We start from the raw sequence: 18,932 nt of genomic DNA on the forward strand, positions 1-18,932 counted from the left end.
TCAACCTTTTTGCTGTTTTGTCCTAAAGTAGGCTGCACTTATGTTTACCAAAATTGAGTTGGAAGATGAAGTCAATGCACATCATCTACTTGCGCATGTAGCAAAACAGCTGTATCGTTTCAGTATTTGGTTATCTGATTAATGCATCTGAAGTAACCATCCTGCTATCCAGATTTATTACAGGAGCGAAAACATAAGAGCACACTTTTGAAGTTCCTGCAGTGTACTTGGTGCATTAGTCAGTACCTTATACCAAATCATTTTAATGGATTATAGTTAGTTTTCACAATTAATTATTTACCAAATAGGTTCACATTGAACTCATGCAGCTGAACAGTAGAACACATATCTTGTGCTCCATACTTCAGTATCTGCATTGCCTTCATGCTAAGATTTTTGGTTTAAATGCTGTTGGCTTCATCAAGCATTATACATGCTCCTAACACTGAAATATGCCAACTTGCAAAAGATGATCTCCTTTCTTGGATCTAATATTGCAAAATACATGATTCTTCAGAGAATGCCAGTTTGCTGATATCAAACAGTTAGCATGTTTCCTTAACAGCTCAAAGTGATAGACTATCAAAGTTGAATATGTATAGAACTAAAATACATTGCTGCAACACTGCTCTCTCCTGGTGTATGTCAGTACTTCAGGTTTGCTTGCATCCAGGTTTATTCACATCCAGGTTTATACAGGAACTCTATTTTTCGTGACTACATTTAATAACCTGGTCCACATGCACCTGGTATTTCCTGTTGTTGAAGATGAACTCTATAATGAGACGATGAGCGTACATTTCCAACCTGCTCTTATTCAGTTTTGCCCGTAAATATGATGGCACTGTTTATGTTCCTGGATGCAAACACCATGTGTAATTGTGTCCACATGCTACAGGCCTAAATCATGACTACTGGATAAGTTAAGGTAATTAAGTATCGGAAACAGTATCTTCTGAATGGTGTCCTGAAAATAGTAATGCCTTGAGGTTCGACCAAATGAAGCGACCAACACCACCGTTTGCTGTCCAACTTGATTAATTAAATCCCAAATTCACAACAGCAACATTGAAATTTTATGGAACCTCTCTTTACAGCAATACTTTCATCAAGCGCCAAATATTTTCAGTATATAGGTAACAGTTACATAAGTCATGCTGATACACATAACAATGCTTTTGTGCTCCACAGCATTGAATGACCTCCAACTTGACCCTAGGAGGGTCAAGTGACTGGGTTGGAGCCTGCCGTGTAGTACAGCCTTGCCTCTGAAATGTCCTATCCTATCAACCCTGTCTATCTGTTGTAGGTAGCAGATTGGCATGTGCTTATTTTTAGCCTCCTCTGTTGCAACTGCTACACTGGTGACCCTCATGTACGGTCAACGTTACATACATTAGTAACACTGCTAATGCTGCTGCACTTACATCCACCAGATTGAATATTTGTGACTTACATGCAGACTGGCTGTGGCTGCTTTTCAATATCATTGAGTCACTCACTCATAACAATAAAACACTGGATACAGTGAGCATGGCCACTGCAGATTTTGTCATAGACTCCCTGTGGTTCAGATATACATGCTTCAGGATTTTGACTTGGAAGATATTCACACACTTCTACGTCAACTTTGAGAGTGAGCTTTTTAAACTCAAGAATAAATCTACTCTGAGCTCTCCTCTAACGTGTATTAGTTCCAGTCTATTTACTTTTAAGATCACTGATTAAAGTCTTTTGCATCTTAGAGAGTTGACTGAAAAGCAGCGTTCCTTCAATTTTGTTACAGCAAGAATGGAGGTTAGGCAAAAGTACTGGTATATAAATTATGGCTTGGCTACAGGAGAGAAAATGACAAATGCCCACCTGCTCATTTAAAATGCAAGCCACAATCTCAATATAGAAATTCTCTTTGCCAAGGCAACCCTTATGCTCCAAATTAAGGTACTGAAACTAGTGATGCTAGACCATGAATTAAATTTAAACTAACTGGCTAGGTACATATTGACAACGGATTTTGACTTTCTACTTAGGGAAACATAGAACAAATAATTTAACTCAAAAAGGCTAACAGATACTGCTATATTAAGGTTTATCAATTAAACCTCCATCCTTACTCTATGAAGATACACATACACACTTCAATGGGCGAATCTGCATTCCTCCATTTATAACAGGAATACATCCCATTGTATCTTAAACTGAGAGTATAAATGCAATTCAGGACAAAGACTAATCCATGCATTCCAGTGCATTACCGGATTAATATAACCTCTCAGCAAAGTACAAGGCAAAAATGTTTCAATTCTCAAGACTTACAACACTGAAGGGTAAATTCAAAGTTAAAAAAGGCAGCCAGATCTTGACAAACACAAAGTGTTTCAAGCTAATCAGAATCATAGAAACCTTACAGTGTGGAAGCCCTCAGGGTCACACCAAGCCACTGAAGAGAATCTCACCTGGACTCAAACCCCCTATCCCATCCTTGCAACCCTGCATTCCCCAGGGATAATCCACCTAGTATGTACATCTCTGGACATTATGGGGCAATTTAGCATAGCCAAACCACCTACCCTACACATCATTGGACTGGGGGGAAACTGGAGAACCCAAAGGAAACTCACACAGACAGAGGGAGAATGTGCAAACTACAAAAATCACCTGTCTGAGAGTGAGAGTGAACCAGATCCCTGGCACTATGGCAGCAGTATTAACCACTGTGCCACCTTGTAGTACGAGTGAATTATATACATTGTTGACATATTTATAAAATCTTGGTTTTCTGGTTGATTTAACAGTAAAATGCCCATCTGTGCATTGCAGGAAAGAGGGGGTTTTATGAATATGTGGATGAGCCTCTCCCGGCATGCCATAACATAACTGTGACAGTCATGTAATAGACACTACAGGGCTAGAACGTGAACAGCTTAGTAGAACTTTAACAGCTGCTACATGATCATTGTGCATATAATCTAAATAAACACTGTTTGAAGAAGCACCTGGAAGAGTTAGATTCCCTAGATTAGATTAGATTCCCTAGTGTGGAAACAGGCCCTTCGGCCCAACAAGTCCACACCGACCCTCCAAAGAGCAACCCACTCAGACCCATTCCCCTATATTTACCCCTTCACCTAACATTACAGGCAATTTAGCATGGCCAATTCACCTGACCTGCACATTTTTTTTGGACTGTGGGAGGAAACCGGAGCACCCGGAGGAAACCCACGCAGACACAGGGAGAATGTGCAAACTCCACACAGACAGTTGCCTGAGGCGGGAATTGAACCTAGGTCTCTGGCGCTGTGAGGCAGCAGTGCCAACCACTGTGCCACCGTGCCGCCCAGGTTGTTATCTGAGCTTCTAAACAGATGATATCCAAACTGCAGATATGCTAAACATGATGGCAGAAAGACAAGGAGAGACTGAGGAACCACAAGATTAACAAAAAGAAAGTCCTGAGAACACTGTGAGCATCTCATCTCACTTCAGATAAGTCTTCAACTTAAAATGGGGTACACTCTGAATCAGCAGCATGCCTGCACCAGCCAGCATTATGTGGCCTTCCCACAGCTGTCTGATATCGGTGGACCAAAGCAGATATTTAGATGGAAGTTGTGGAAGTATACCTTCCACAAATTCAGAAGGGTCACAAAGCCACTGCTCAAAATGGGAACAGTTCCAGGTCAGTACAGGTAATAAATATCACTGCAGATGATACCCCTATTAGACAGTAGGTTGCCAAACCACAGCAGATTTTTAATCCTGGCAATACTTAATGTCCATCTCACACCAAAAAGAACTATGTTCCTGAATATGCCTTGTTCAACCACTGCTCTCAAGCGAGGGAAGAACAAACAGCTTCCTTTACTGATATGCTTCAGCAGACACCCTTTGCTAATGAGTCAGATAAACTAGTCAGTTTAAACAGTTATGACACTATAAGCTAATGTATGGTTTATACGAGATAGAATAGTGGTCAGGGTCCTCAGTGATAAATGGATTCTTTGCAGTCTAAAGAAGACCTACCATGACAGCAGGAGACCTGGATAAGAGGCAAACTCAGCTAAGAATCTAAAACTGGGACGCGATTCACGGCAGCTTGAGGCTTAGTCCAAGCCCATGATATGACTAAGTCCAAAGTTGTCCACCTCACCCAACATAAAAGGCAGCCAAGTCAGGGAAAAGGCAGGAAGCAGTATTTTGAACCGCTGGAATTGTGTGCAAGACAGCAACACAACTTTGCCTAACTAAGGGGTACACAGTTTTATTGCGGTAAAATCTATAATCTTCTATGGAAGAGACACATACAGATCAATAATTCTGGTCACTGCATTAAACTTTGATTTTAAATTTGGAATTTAAACTGGATTCAGGAGTGGCTGTCACAATGTTGGTGCACCATCTCAACAGGCCTCACATAATGCACCTCCAGTCACCTATAATCAAATTACAATCTCTGCCCTTAAAAAGGTCATTTCAAAGCAATTCTTGTCCACAACGGTCAACATATTAACAAAACTCTTTGGTTTGCAACCAGAGAATCTCATTCCTAAGTAGGCAAACGTATGACCAGTTAGGCCTTCCACAGTGCATACATCAAATCACCAGATAAAGGGTGTGCTGTCACTGTGACTAGAGTTCCCATCAGTCAGCCAAAGGCTGGGTAAGTTTAAAACCAAGCACCACATTACAATGTCACAAGATGTTCCCTGGAAGGGCCCTGCACCCACTATTGGCCAACAGTAAAGGAAGAGTTGGATAGGATTTTACGAAGGAGTCATTTCTTTTTCCCCCAATCACAGAGCCAACGCAATTGTGCTCTAGCCTGGTCAGTGTTCCAAATCCAAACTAATTAGCTCCGCCTCTTCATCAACTTAACACAATAAAGCGAGATGAGTTCCATGCCCTTGGATGGCAGCCTGGGAAAATCCACTAATAGTGCACTTCTTAGCTAACAGCAGCTTCTGGTAAAGTGCCAACAGAACAAGGGTCTAAACTGCTGACCTCACTAAACACATCCTTCAGACATTATTGTTTCAGTTAGGTCCCAGGTAAAATATTGTCACGTCCAGAGATATTTCAAAGCATTAAGCTCACAATTCTGAAAGGAAAGGGCTAAATGGAAGATATTTTGATCCATGCGGCTACGAGGGAACAGCACAACAATACAATTAGTGGAATTTTGATGTCTTTTCAGAAATTGGTCTCACATCAAGAAACAAAATGTGGATGTGCAAAAACAAAAATCGGCCAAATTGCTGGCTTGAATCATCCAAAAAAAGATTGACTATGATCTGCAAAAGGCAGACCATCATTGACATTAACAACCCAAGTGGTTTAAACATTCAGGTTTCCTGGTACAGTTAACCAAACAGGCAGCTTCATCTCCAACCTTGTCCCTGTCATTGAACCTTGAAGTTACCCGCCTAAGAGCCAACAATGGTACTGAATAAGTATTTCTAGGGATGAAGCAGAAACTTATCATCAAGTAGCTCTGGCCACTGATGACCCCAAATTACCTATTAAGGTCACAACAGACATCTCTCCACTGGCCTTGAAGTAGTCCTTATTCAACTCCAAGTGAACGAGAAAATCCATGTACTTTGCATCTAAACCTTGTCAGAAACAGAGCAACTGATAAAGAGCTCTTAGCTATCACATGAGTTGGTGACAAATTCTTCAGAAATCTAATGGGTCTACTTTCAGGTGAACACAGACCACAGGTCCTTAGTCATCCTCTTAACTTCAATGAGTGTGCCAAGATGCCCTTGAGAACTCAATGATTCAGTACTCATTTAATTCACTATTATAGAATTAACATTGCAGGCAAACACAAACTGTGGCAGATGCTCTAAGCAGGGTGATGGTCCATTCTATTACAGAATATGATCGACTTTTGTCTCTGAGCAACATTGCCCTCAGAACCTCTTTGCTTGCCTCAAAGAAGTTTCAAGCAATCAAAATGGTTTAACCAGCAGCTGATCAAGTCATATTTTACCAAGAAAGATAGTCTGACTACACTGACTAAAACTCAAGTGATATCTCAATGAAAACATCAACACCAGCTGTGGATGATCTATTAGCCTTCAATGATCATCTGGCCATACCAAATGGGAGCTCAGAAAGCATCATCCTGAAGACACTGATACCAAGTGGCCTCTGTGTAAGTGCAGGACCAAGCCCAGCAATTAATGGAGTGGTTGGTTATCTCCAAGTCCATGGAGGACCACATTTCCTCCTGCTGCACATTTAAAATTCACAAACCGCAATACAGCTATTATTCCCAGGCTGGCCATGGTAATGGTCATCAGACCTCTTCACTTTTAAAGAGAATGTTTACTGTATTGTCGTGGACTACTCTTTCAAACTGGTCAAGATCAGCCACAATGCAACTGTCCACACAGTCTTAAGTTTTTAAATATGTTTGTCATATCCATGGAATCACAAACGAGGCATTCTAATAAATGACAACTTGGGAATGAGGACTTCAAGAAAATATGCTATCTACAAGCTTCATTAAGTCATAAGCTCTGAATTGAACTGAATTTATTGCCACATGTACCAAGGCACGGTGAAAAGCTTTGTCTTGCGAGCAATACAGGCAGATCACATAGTTAAATCACATAGATTAATAAATAATTGGCAAACAGCAGCAAAAACAAAAACACAGGTACAGGTGAACATTAAGACTTTGAGTGTCCATTCAGTATTCTAACAAACAGTCAAGTGGAATAGAAACCAGTCGAAACCAGTGTGCGCTCAGGATTCTGTACCTTCTCCCTGATGGTAGAAGTCGAAGAAAAGCATTGCCAAGGTGGGATGGATCTTTGAGAATGCTGACGGCCTTACCTTGACAGCGGGCCTGGTAGATGGATTTGATAAGATGGGAGGTTGGCCTTTGTGATCGTCCAGGTCGAGTTCACCACTCTCTGTGACCGTCTCTGATCTTGAATGGGACAGTTGCCACACCAGGTAGCGTAACATCCAGATAGAATGCTCTCAATGGCACACCTATAAAAGTTGGCAAGGGTATTCGCCATCATGCCAAATGTCCTCAACTGCCTGAGGAAGAGACATAGTTGGGCCTTTGTAACCAGTGCATGCATGTGAAGAGTCCAAGAAAGCTTGTTGTAGATGACCACTCCCAGGAGCTTGACACTCTCCACTCATTCCAGCTCTGTGCTGTTAATGTGTAGAGGGACATGAGTAACATCCTGCTGAAGATGAAAATGAGTTCCTTGGTTTTGCCAGCACTGAGAGCTAGATTGTTCTCTCTGACCTCCGTACTCATGTAGATGGAGAGAGTAGAAGGATGCTGAAGCTGTTCTTGCTGAGAAATGCTGACTGGAGTTTAGCCTTGATCACCTACAGGTGCTTAAGTAATTGTTTCTCACCATCTGAGCTGATGGGCAGGTATTTGAAAATCCAAATTTCAGCAGGGAAACTGAGATCACATATCCTGCCAAGGGACCCGACAGGGAGAGTCTTTGAACAAGCATGTTGAACAGATTCCAAACCCATTATCCTGTAGCCTTTAGTAACTGAATATGATTGGCAAACTCCTTGGAGCTGGATTAAATCTGGAGAACAGAATGAACTTGGCCAGTGATCTCAGAGCTCATAAGAAATAGGAGTAGGTCACTAAACTCATCAAGCCTGTTCCATGATAACGAGATCAATTTTAACTAATGGGGGAAAATTAGATCAAGACGAGTTGAAGAAATCTCAGCGTGGAGAATGCATCGAGTCCAGCTGAAATAACGGTTTGAAAAGTTACTGAAACCCCCTCTGCCCCTTTGTTAGCCCCAGGCCAGAGAACCGCATTGCGCTTCTGGATTTTAACCCTCTGTAAACTGCAGGTCATCTAAAACTCATGTCGTTACTCTCAAAGTCAGACCAATGACCACTGTTGTCACTGACTTATCCTTGCTCCCAGTCAAGACACTCTTGAATGCATCGATTGAACCTGCCTCTACCATACTTCCAAGCAGCGCATTCCAGACTCTCGCTGAGTGGAAAAACTTTTTCCTTTGTTCTGCACTTTTCTTTTGCAACAGATTTTAAAACTGTGGCCTCTGGTTCTCAATGCTTTTGGGAGTAGGATCTTTCTCTGTATCCACACTGTCCAGACTCATGATATCTCCTCACCAAGGAAAACAGCCCCCAATCTTTCCTCTCAACTGAATTCTCTCATCCCTAGAACTATTCTGAAATGTCATCTGCCTTCATAACCTGTCTACAATAACACTCGGAACTGTATGCAATATTCCAGCTGAGATTTAACCATTGTCCTATATAAGTTCATCATGATCTCCCTGCACTTAAACTGAGTCATATACAGCATGGAAACAGATCCTTTGGTCCAATCCATCCACACCAACCAGATATCCCAAACCAATCTAGTCTCACCTGCCAGCACCCAGCCCATATGCCTCTAAACCTTTCCTATTCATATACCCATCCAAATGCCTCTTAAATGCTGCAATTCTACCAGCCTCCACCACTTCCTCTGGCAGCTCATTCCATACACGTACCATCTTCTGTGTGAAAAAGTTGCCCCCTCTCATCCCGATTTACAAAGCCTAAAATTCTGTATACTTTATTAACAGGTCTTTATCTATTTTGGCACCTTTAATAACTAATGTACATACTCACTCAGATCTCAGTGCTCCTGCACAGCCTTTGTTTTATACTGTCCCTCCATGCTCTATTAAAGTATATCACCGCACACGTCTCCACATAGGTAGCAGATGAAATTCAATCTGCCCAGTCTAATTTCTCAATGCCCTTTTGAAGTTTTACACTGTCCTCCTCTGAATTCACAATTCTCCCAAGTTCTGAATCATCTTCAAATTTTTGAACTGCCCCCTGCACACCAAGATCTAAACATTCAACAAACATCAGGAAAAGCAATAATCCAATACTAACCCCTGAAGAACTCCATTACAAATCACCTTTAAACTTGAAAACAGCCACTAACAATTAATCTGACAGCCTAAACCACGGTGAATTTTGTACCAATTTGCTACTGTCCGTTTTATTTCAGAACCTATAACTTTGTAAGTCTGTAATGTGGCACTGCCTTTTGGAAGTCTATGTACACCATATCAATAGTCTTGCCTTCATCAAACCTTTCTGTTACCTCTTCAAAAAGCCTTTTATTCCTTAATAAATCTTCATTAAAACTGACTTGCACTAGTTCTGAAGAGTCAAAGAAACCTCTTGACCTGAAATGTCAACTTTCTTCTCCACAGGTACTTTGGGTTGGTTTGCTTTTTATGACCGATTTATTTCCAAGTCCTTTAGTCTTTGGGAACACAATTATCACAAGTTCCCAACAAACTTCTAACTCTTTCATTGACATGTCTGCTTCGGAGAAAATATGGCCCATTTTATATTGATTACAGCACCTAGTCTCATCATTTGCCATCTACTTTGCAATACTTTTAAGGGCTGTTACACAAACAATGTAATAAATTTGTAATTTCAAATTAATTGGATCTTAGGGTGATTGAAGATGTACATAGTTTTCTTCAGTATAATAAGGAAGTTTAATAAGTCAAAAATTGGTACTTGAACTTCCTCACCCAAACTAATGTGAAAATGCTTTAAAATGTATAGGAAATAGCAGCATTTTATATTCTCATTCTGAGGCTCTCTGTTCAACAATTAGATTTTGTATCAATATTTGAACGTTGCATTCAATTTAAGGCTGCACATTCAAGTTTGTATACTGGAGAACATTTGGGGCTACTTTATTTCAATGTAATCATCCAAATCCACAGTTATGCAAAGAAATGATTATGCTTCGCTTATGCAGAGACTTGGTCAAACCCTATTTACATCAGTTTTAGGCATGGGACAAGACAAAATATCTTAGTTTCAGTGTTTGAGGGATGGTGGAGAAAGAGACACAACAGAATTATACAATGGTTTAAAGGATTAAATGGCACAGACAAATTCTACGAATGTCTTTTTAAGATTGAGGAGCGACGTCTAAATGAAGTACTTAATCCAGAACACGAAAATACAATCTTGAAAGTAGAGTAAGACTAATTAGAAATGAAATTGTAAAGTGCTTTTTCCATATTAAGGGCAGTGGAAAGTTGTTCCTAAAAAAAACTAAATCACTGAGTCAAGTGTACCAAATGCCAGAACTGCTTCAAGGGCTGAATGCCCCACTCATGATAAGGTACCAAAATGTTGCATCTGCGACAGTCTTCATGTTGCAAGGTCTTATGAATTTATTGCAGGGTGGAATGATCAGTGTCATTACTGATTGTCATTTGGAAGCACTCAGGACACTGCAAGCAATTTTTCTCAAAATAAAGCACTGAACTGTGGCTTCATTTCAGGTACTTGGCAGAAATTTTGATCAAGCTGTTTAATACACGTTACAACACATCTGAGGACAGACTTGAAGCCAGACCTTCTGGCCCAGCGGTTATAGACACTAACACCAGGAGACCCTCTCTGACAAAATTTGTGTACTATGTTTAAGCCTAACCGAAGAATTGGAGCTATGAGAGAAACACAGCAACACAGCTGAGTGGAGGAGTCTTAAACCTGGTGCCTGACGAATGTGTGTTGATCCAGTAAAGGTAGAGACTTCAGACCGCCAGTTTCCCTTCTCCCAAGTGAGGCCTCTTCCTCGATGCAATTCTTCATATTTTCACCAACTGCTTCCTATTCCAGTTCCTCCTGTGTCCCTCACACACTATGTTTAATCTCAGTGTCCAAACCTTGATGACTGGCAGAATAAGAGATAACATGATGGGTATTGTGCAGAACCTCAGGTCAAGTCCTCACTCTCCTAACTGGTGTTTTAGATGTGGAGGGAGATAAAACAACCCTCATTTGTTTGCAGAACATTCAAACTGACAACTCAGACAAAGCAGCCTGTTCAACTGGCACTCCTTGCACAGGTGTATCATCTACAACTAGCTGAAGCTCCTTTGATAATACATTTCAAACCAGTTGTATCTCTTACTTAGACAGACAATAAAAGGAGATTAGGATCCCCATCCATGATCAGCTCTTCTCCAAGTCAAATATTATCCTGACTTGAACACACACAACCATTCCTTACCTTCATACACAAGTGGCAATATGCCATCTTCAAACCCTGCAACACTGCTTTCATGCCAAGCTCCGTCCTAGGCAGTGCACCATTGCAAAGTATTTCTTCCACCAGGTATATGACCTCAGCTATAACACGCAACTCCTACTTGTAGATAGTTTAGGTCTCCAAAATGCCTTGTTGGAGTTGCTTGTCTGTCCTTTACTAGGATCTCATCTTGGTTTGGGAGGTGTTGGAGGATACCCCAATAACAGACATTGTTGCCTTTCCCCATCTAGACTGTAGCCAATGCAATCCATAGCTTCAAAACTGCAGCCCTCCCACGTCAAGACTTGGAGGCATGTGGTAGACCCCTGCTCGAGTTGACCCCAGGCCAGTTAGAGAATCACTAGAACTCATTCCACATATTCAGAGGCATGTCAGAGATTCAATCTGTGCCATTTCACTCAGCACAAAGGAATCTCTTGTACTGGCTGCCGCTGTATATCCTCCACTGTCTGCCCTCGTCAGCCGTCTGGACTCCCCATGACATTCCATCCTGTCATCCAGAGGTGGTGGTGGTGAATGCTCCTCTACAATTCAGGAATCAGGAGTAAAGGGTATTGCAGGCAGCGGTCCGGTGCAATAAAAGAGGTGAAAGATTGTTCACAGCCTCCAGGGTTTTGTGCAGCCTTGAGCAGACTGTATTGCAGCAGTTTGCAGCCCCTCAAGTTTGTTTGCACTTCAGCCCCACAATCATACTCCCTTTGGCCACCCAATGTGAAGGGGGATGAGATGACAGATAAGAGGACTCCCTCAAGGGTCTGCTCCTGGGCCTGGCCAAGGTAGTCATAACTATGTCCAGACAGCCAACAGGAGTTCACTGGCACACTTGAGGCCATCTACAGCTATGAACACTGCAGGAGCGGGAATGTTTTAGGAATTCACAAAGCATTTTCATTGGAATTTTAAATTTAGTTCTATGAATTATGTTACAGTGCCCCTTTAAGACCATAAAATAGACAGCAGAGTTAGGCTATTTGGCCCATTGAGTCTGCTCCACCATTTGATCATGGCCAATGTTTCTCAACCCTATTCTTTAATTTGGTTTTGGTTTAATAACACTTCACTGATTTTAAAAGAGCTATCACCATTCCTTCATCATCATTAGGTCAATATCATAGAAATCACCTACACCAAATATACAAGTTGAAAGCAACATCGCTTGCAGTTAGTGGTCAGGAATGAGTTGTTAGAAATAAGCAATAAATGCCTGGACATGGCAATATGCAAAAAGTCATGAACACATAATAAGGGTGTGGCTTCCTTTCCTAGCCATCCATAACAAACCCATTCACATACCGATCTCAGAGGCAGGCAGCAATATCTTTCTACATTTCCCAATTCATGTCATTTGTTGCATTTAGGACTAAAGGCTGTCTCTGCAGATTTTTCTTTCAAATACAACACTCAGTCCAGTGCAGTTGTACTGACTACATACCATAACAGAATTTTCCAATCTTTCATTACAAATATGGCTGCCCAATGGTAGAACATCATTCTAAGACCCCATCAGGAACAAGATTACTATCTTTCTTACCCACATGAAAAGGGATAGGTTAGCCTGTAGATGCTCTCTCATACTACCACTATCCACCAAATAGGAATGGTTATGCTCTGCCGACTCCCTAGGTGATGAGACCCTCCTCTTTCCCAAGTTTCTGCTACATCTATTTATTTCTTAAGGTCTCTGAGGAAGAATTTTCTTGCTATCGAGGGAGTGTAGCAAAGGTTTACCAAATTTACTCCTGGGATAGCAAGTGCGACTTTGAGGAGGGATCAAGTCAGATAGCATTGTATTCAATAGAGTTTAGTGAGAACCTTAAATCCATAAAGTTCTTGCAAATCTAAATAGGTTAGATGCAGAATCAGGGTCATAGTTTAATGATGGGGCAAACCTTTCAAGACTGAGATAAGGAGAAATTTATTTTCCCAGAGAAAGCGTTGAGTCTGTTGAAATCATTATCACAGTGATTGAGGCCAAGATAGGTGTTTCCAAGATGGAGGAGGATGCAACTCCTATGGCTAAAGTGATCAAGAGATATTTAGGGAGGGCAGGGGAATTAAGGTGATGATCAGCCCTGAGCGTATTTACTGGAGATGCAGGCTAGAGGGGTTGAATGGCCTATTCCTGCTCCTATCTTCTGTGTTTCTATGCTTCTCATACGCCCACTTTTCATCAAGTCCCACACTCAACATTGCAAGTTGCGCAAGTATTGCTCTTCCTTCATTATTACTGGATGAAAAACTTTCCACCAAACAGCAAGCACAGTGACAGCATCATAAGCAGAGTACAGTCTCACCAGTTCCCACAACCACCTCAGCCTCTACCCACCTCTGACAATTCTGTACTCCTTTCCTGCAGAATAACATTGTTTTCTCTCTCTCTCTCTCTGGTTGTACTGCATTTTCTGATCTCTTCGTCTCCCTTGCCTCCAAGTTTTGTACATCACCATTCAGTCAGAGTCTGCAAGACGTGCTGTGCTGCACAAGAATTTCCAAAAAGATCATCCGTTCCAGAAGTGATAATATTTGGGTTCCGATCAACCCTACAGCTGCAAATAATGGAAGGCTTTTGCAATGACAAGTGGGTCGATTATCTCCCTTATCCTGGTTGTTACCTGGATTCCTAAGACTTGGGTGATCTCTGTGCATGGAGAGGGAAGAAGGGATTGAAGAATGTGTATTCCATACCAGGCAAAGTTTGTCCATTTTCAGCATTAGGACTACTGGCTTCGTGCCAAACACATTGTAAGCACTTGGCAGGCCACCTTAGGCAAGCAGAACAATCCGAGGGCTTGGGATGTGGCAATGGGTTTCCTGCCACGTTAATCAGATTCTGTGGTACTATTTTGCAGATAGAAAATAGCCACCTCCCCACAGTGCTTTCAAACTATAACTAAAACATTACCTTTCTGATTCAGGAATCTGAAGCTAAAACAATGTGCTATGCAGGCAATTAAACAACTTCAGTTAAACATTTTAATTTAATTATGCAGCAATTATTGAACTGCTACAGTCAAAATATACAGTAGAAAACTAACTTCCAAAATGGTAGGTTAATGTTAAACCTACCATGCCTTGCCTTTGCCCACCCATGGAGTGATTCCTTGGAACTATTTAAAACAGCATTTCCAAAGCATGCAACACTCATTTTATTAACCCAAATCCTCATTCATTATTTTTGTAAACAATAAACATCTGAATTAGTCCATTTATTAGATGGAATGGAGTTACAAAAATATTAAAAGTAGCAGCCAGGCAAATCATTGCAGCGTGTTCCAATCCACACCACTTCACCTTGTTTCTGAGGAAGACTGTGCAGAGTCACTTCCACCTTGGCACTTGCTTATCTTGATCTGTTAAAGGCACGTAGATCACTCCCATCAGGGGTTTCGTGCTGATGCTGCCATTCGCTAGCTTGTCATGTTGCTCCAACATCTGGTTTCCTCCTGGAGGGCCGACTGGCAAAATCATCCTCCCACCTGGCTTCAACTGATCAAGCAACTGGAGAAAGCCAGAATGGTTTGGAGGCAGAGGGGGACAATAACAAGGAGAGGATAAAGCAAATGAGAGTAGAGACATGGAAGGGTGAGAAGAACAAGGAAAGGAGAGGGAGGGCGCGAGAAAGAAAAAAAAGATGGAGGTACACAGAGGGGTGGAAGGAGAAAAAGAGAGGGGAAATTAGAGAACATGGACGAATAAAATTTAATATCACTCAGAATTTCAATTAATCACGTGCTGACCAATGCTTTTGCTTCTATACCCATCACATTAGCCGAGCCCCTTAACGTCAGTTGCGACACAACATTTTCCCTCACTGAGTCAAGAGGTTGCCCAGTCGAGGTCTACTCTAGAGGCAACCACAAAATTTTAGGTTGACAGTGCAGTACTCAGGGATTAAGGCACTGTTGGAGGTGGCCGCCTTCTATCAAAACAAGACAGCAGCATCCTATCTATTGTCTCAAGTGAACAAGATCAATCCCCAGTCACTATGCAAAGACACAGAGTTATTCCAGTGTCCTGGTTAATACTAATCCTTCAAATCAGCATGAGACAGATCACCTTGGCTTTATCACATTGCTATTTGTGGATTCTTGCTGTGGGCATAAGTGGTGTGTTATATAAAAACAAGTTTATTTTGCGTGTTTTATTTAGTACGTATGCTTAACATTAACTTGCAAGGAGCAAGTAAAGTGCATAACATGGTTTTGACTCACCCACTAACTACAATACAATCTCACAATTCCGCCTGCCTCCTCACATCAGGCAGCAAACTGCATGCCTAAAACTGTAGCTGAATTTAAAATAGTAATTGATACCATCACAGTAAAACAAAACAGAGGTCTCACTTTGAACATGTTAAACAGTTTGTTCATGTGCACAAGCCCTCAGAAATTAAGCAAAACCTTCCATTTAGTTCGTGGCATTTGATTCCAGTGAAGTTGCCAAGTTTATAATGCTGACTCCAAATGTTTCAATGAACGATCCTCAGACAATACCTACAGTTTCTTGAAATGAATGTCACAGCATTAAATTACTGCCTACAAGTCAGCATACTATCCTGTGTGGAATTAATCCAGATTTAGCCATTTTGAGAGAATGCAAGAACATTCTGGGTACGTATCAGGTTACAAGTGCATCTTTATTAATCAACCCAATTCATCTCTGCACAGCTCTTAATTTTTAACCAAAAATTATCTTGAATGTGTCTCAAAAGTGGGAAATTTAGCTGAAACTAAAAGAACAAAACTGACTGTTTCTTAGCTACTATTTGGTGTCTACTTGTGGCACTGATCCAATTACAACAACAATACTAGCTTTTGGAGAGGAGAATGAATTTTAGAAATCCAACTTAGGTGTCAGGGGAGGACAGATTTGAACTACACTGTGGAACCTTCCATCAAACTAAAATATTCGGCCCAAGTCAGTGAAAGGATTAGTTTAGATTCCCAACAGTGTGAAAACAGGCTCTTCGACCCAACAAGTCCACGCTAACCCTCCGAACAGTAACCCACCCAGACCCATTTCCCTCTGACTAATGCACCTAACACTATGGGCAATTTAGCACGGCCAATTCACCTGACCTGCACATCTTTGGGCTGCGGGAGGAAACCAGAGGACCCGGAGGAAACCCACACAGACACTGGGAGAATATCTGTGTGGAGCTTGCACAGACGCCAGAGGCTGGAACCAAACTTGGGACTCTGGTTGCTGTGAGGCAGCAGTGCTAACCACTGAGTCACCGTGCTGCCCCAAGAAACTGAACTGAAAGAACCATGTGAAAATGTTTGCTTAAATCCAAGTATTTTTCACACATGTCGGTAGTATCGATAGTAGAACACAGCCCGAAAAAAAAATTCAGTCATATCAGGCTTGAAACTCAATCTCTTCATAGATGCTACCAGGTCTATTGGTTTTCTCCAACATTTTGTTTTCATTTCACTGTTTCAGCATGCAGCATTTTGCTTTTACTTTTAAAAGAATTAGTCTCTACTTTGGAGCACATGGTTCCGTACTTATTGCGATTTCAGTTCAGTCAACACAGAAAAAAAACAGAATAATGTAGAGACCTCATCCTGCAATGCACTGCATTTTTCTCCAGCTTACAGTATTGTTAGAAAATGACTTACTGCCTGTGGGACCATGCTTGCTGCTGCCCCCACATGGATGGCATCATAAGGAGATTCCTCTGGATATCCTTGTCTCCCATCGCCCACTATGAACAATAATTGAATACCAAACAATTAAAACTATGATTCCAAAAAGAACAAATCAATTTTCAAAAAAAGTATTTCTATTGTGTTCTATTTGCACCCATTAATCAGTTGCAGAGGACAGGTTTTACACACTATTTCAGACAAAACCAAAAAAGGTAGAAGCTGAACAGTTCAAACAGAAATTCAATTTTGTGGTACCACTTTCCAGTTAATCATCGATAGATATGCACACAAAGCTGCTCACTCACCTAAAAACTTTATTCTTCCTGATGACAGCAAGGTTGGATCATCTTTCTTAACATTATTTATGGAGTCATTTACCAGTTCCTTAATATGCTCAATTCCCACCACTCTTCCACTTGGACCAACCTGGATAAAAAGACATATCTGCATAATTTCTAAACTATTCCTTTCCCTTCCGTGGTAGGTTTGATCTAACGTTTGCATGATGCTTCACTGTAGATTTGAAAGGTACACAAGCTGGGTTCACAAAAGGAAAACAATTGTGAAAGGAAGAATGCAGTTACAGGAGGTGAAGGAGGCAAATGGTACAATGGCATTTCTAGTGAGAGAATTTGAATGCAGGGCTATCTTGCTGCAATTGTACAGGTCCTTGGTGTGATCAAACTTGGAGTATTTGGTTTTGGACTGAGGAAGGATATTCTCACTGGAAAGAGTACAACAAATATGTAACAGACGGATTCCTGAGACCAGACCCGAATAAAACATCATCCTGCCTGGTATCTAACAGCAAGAAAATAGGAGAAGGAGCCCATTCAGTTCTTCGAACTTACTCGATCATTCAACATGATCACAGCTGATCATCCAAATCCGTACTCTGGTTCCACTTTCTCCCCATACCCTTGGGCCCCTTGAGCCTAAGAACTAGATCTAATTCCTTTCTGAAAACATTCAATGTTTTGGCCTCAAACACAACCACTGGCAAAGGATCCCACAGGCTCACTAGTGGATGAAATGAAATTCTAATTGCAGTCCCAAAAGGCCTACACATATGCTTAGACTGTGACCACTAGCTTTGCACTCCCAGTCATCAGAATAATCCTTGCTGCATTTACCCAGACTAGTTCCTTTGGAATTCTATAGGATTCTATTAGATTACCTTCATTTTTTTTATATTCTCACTTATAAGATCAGTCCAGTACATATTCGTTGCACTCCTTCCATGGCCAGAATATCCTCGCTCAGATAAGGAGACCAAAACCAAATAGGTTATGTTGAACTCTTCTTCCTTCATTTCTTTGGGCAAGAGTCCTCTCCCCATCCCACAGACTCCTTCACCCACCTCAAAACTTTCCGTTCACTTGGACCCATCCCTCTGGCCTTTTACTGCACTCAAGATGTTGACAGTTCTTAATGCACATGACTTTGGTTGCCTCAATTTCCCTGACATACCCATTCTAATCTATCTCTTTCTAAACTGACTGCACTGTGCTCTCAGATACAACCCTGGCTTGATAACTGAGCCTGCCGACATTCTCTACCATAATGAAGAGTTCTACTATACAATGATAATTCTTACCTAAGGGACCTTGCACTGCTAGAATGCCAATTACAGACTTCCCAGTCTAGGATGGCTTGTTTTCTAGTTGTTTCCTCAATGTATTGATCCAGAAAAGAATCCCATGCATTTTCAAGGAATTCCTCATCTATGGAATTGTTACAGATTTGATTTGCGCAATCTAAATGCTGATTTACATCATTCATAATTACAGCTGTACCTTATCGCTCACATGAGTAAGTTTCTACTTAATGCCTCCTCCAACTTTACCACTACAGTTTTTGGAGAAATGTGTAGAACAGAAGTATGAATATTTCATGATTCTGGGTAATCCAAGATGGAGGACGGGAAAAAGTTCTGGCTGTAAGAGCTGCTCCTTTTTTTGAGGTACTTTAGGTGTTGGAGGTGATTTCCCAGAGTTCCAGGAGCAGCAATGACTGTTTTATATGCTGTTGCATTGTTTTGGAACTTTGGAACAAAACAGGTGCGTGTGTGCGCGCGTGCGTGCGTGAAAAAACCTGCACAGTTACTGCCTTTGCTGTTTTTCAATTCATGTATCGCTGGACATCGGAGTGCA

The 18,932-nt window shown here is 41.3% G+C and overlaps 1 protein-coding gene across 2 annotated transcripts in view; it reads right to left on the minus strand.

Annotated features, from left to right (window-relative positions):
• Nucleotides 1-18,932, minus strand: part of pcmt (protein-L-isoaspartate (D-aspartate) O-methyltransferase) — a 56,334-nt gene that overhangs the window by 5,509 nt on the left and 31,893 nt on the right. For both annotated transcript variants that reach the window (XM_072581318.1, XM_072581319.1), the window contains exons 6-8: nt 17,085-17,205; nt 16,750-16,835; nt 14,417-14,623 (exon numbers count right to left, since the gene is read on the minus strand). In XM_072581318.1, coding sequence (XP_072437419.1) covers nt 14,444-14,623; nt 16,750-16,835; nt 17,085-17,205 — 387 coding nt within the window. In that variant the 3' untranslated portion in view covers nt 14,417-14,443. The remainder of the gene's footprint in view (nt 1-14,416; nt 14,624-16,749; nt 16,836-17,084; nt 17,206-18,932) is intronic.

Source organism: Chiloscyllium punctatum, chromosome 11 (genome assembly GCF_047496795.1).
Source record: "Chiloscyllium punctatum isolate Juve2018m chromosome 11, sChiPun1.3, whole genome shotgun sequence".
In the NCBI taxonomy this organism is placed as follows: domain Eukaryota; kingdom Metazoa; phylum Chordata; class Chondrichthyes; order Orectolobiformes; family Hemiscylliidae; genus Chiloscyllium; species Chiloscyllium punctatum.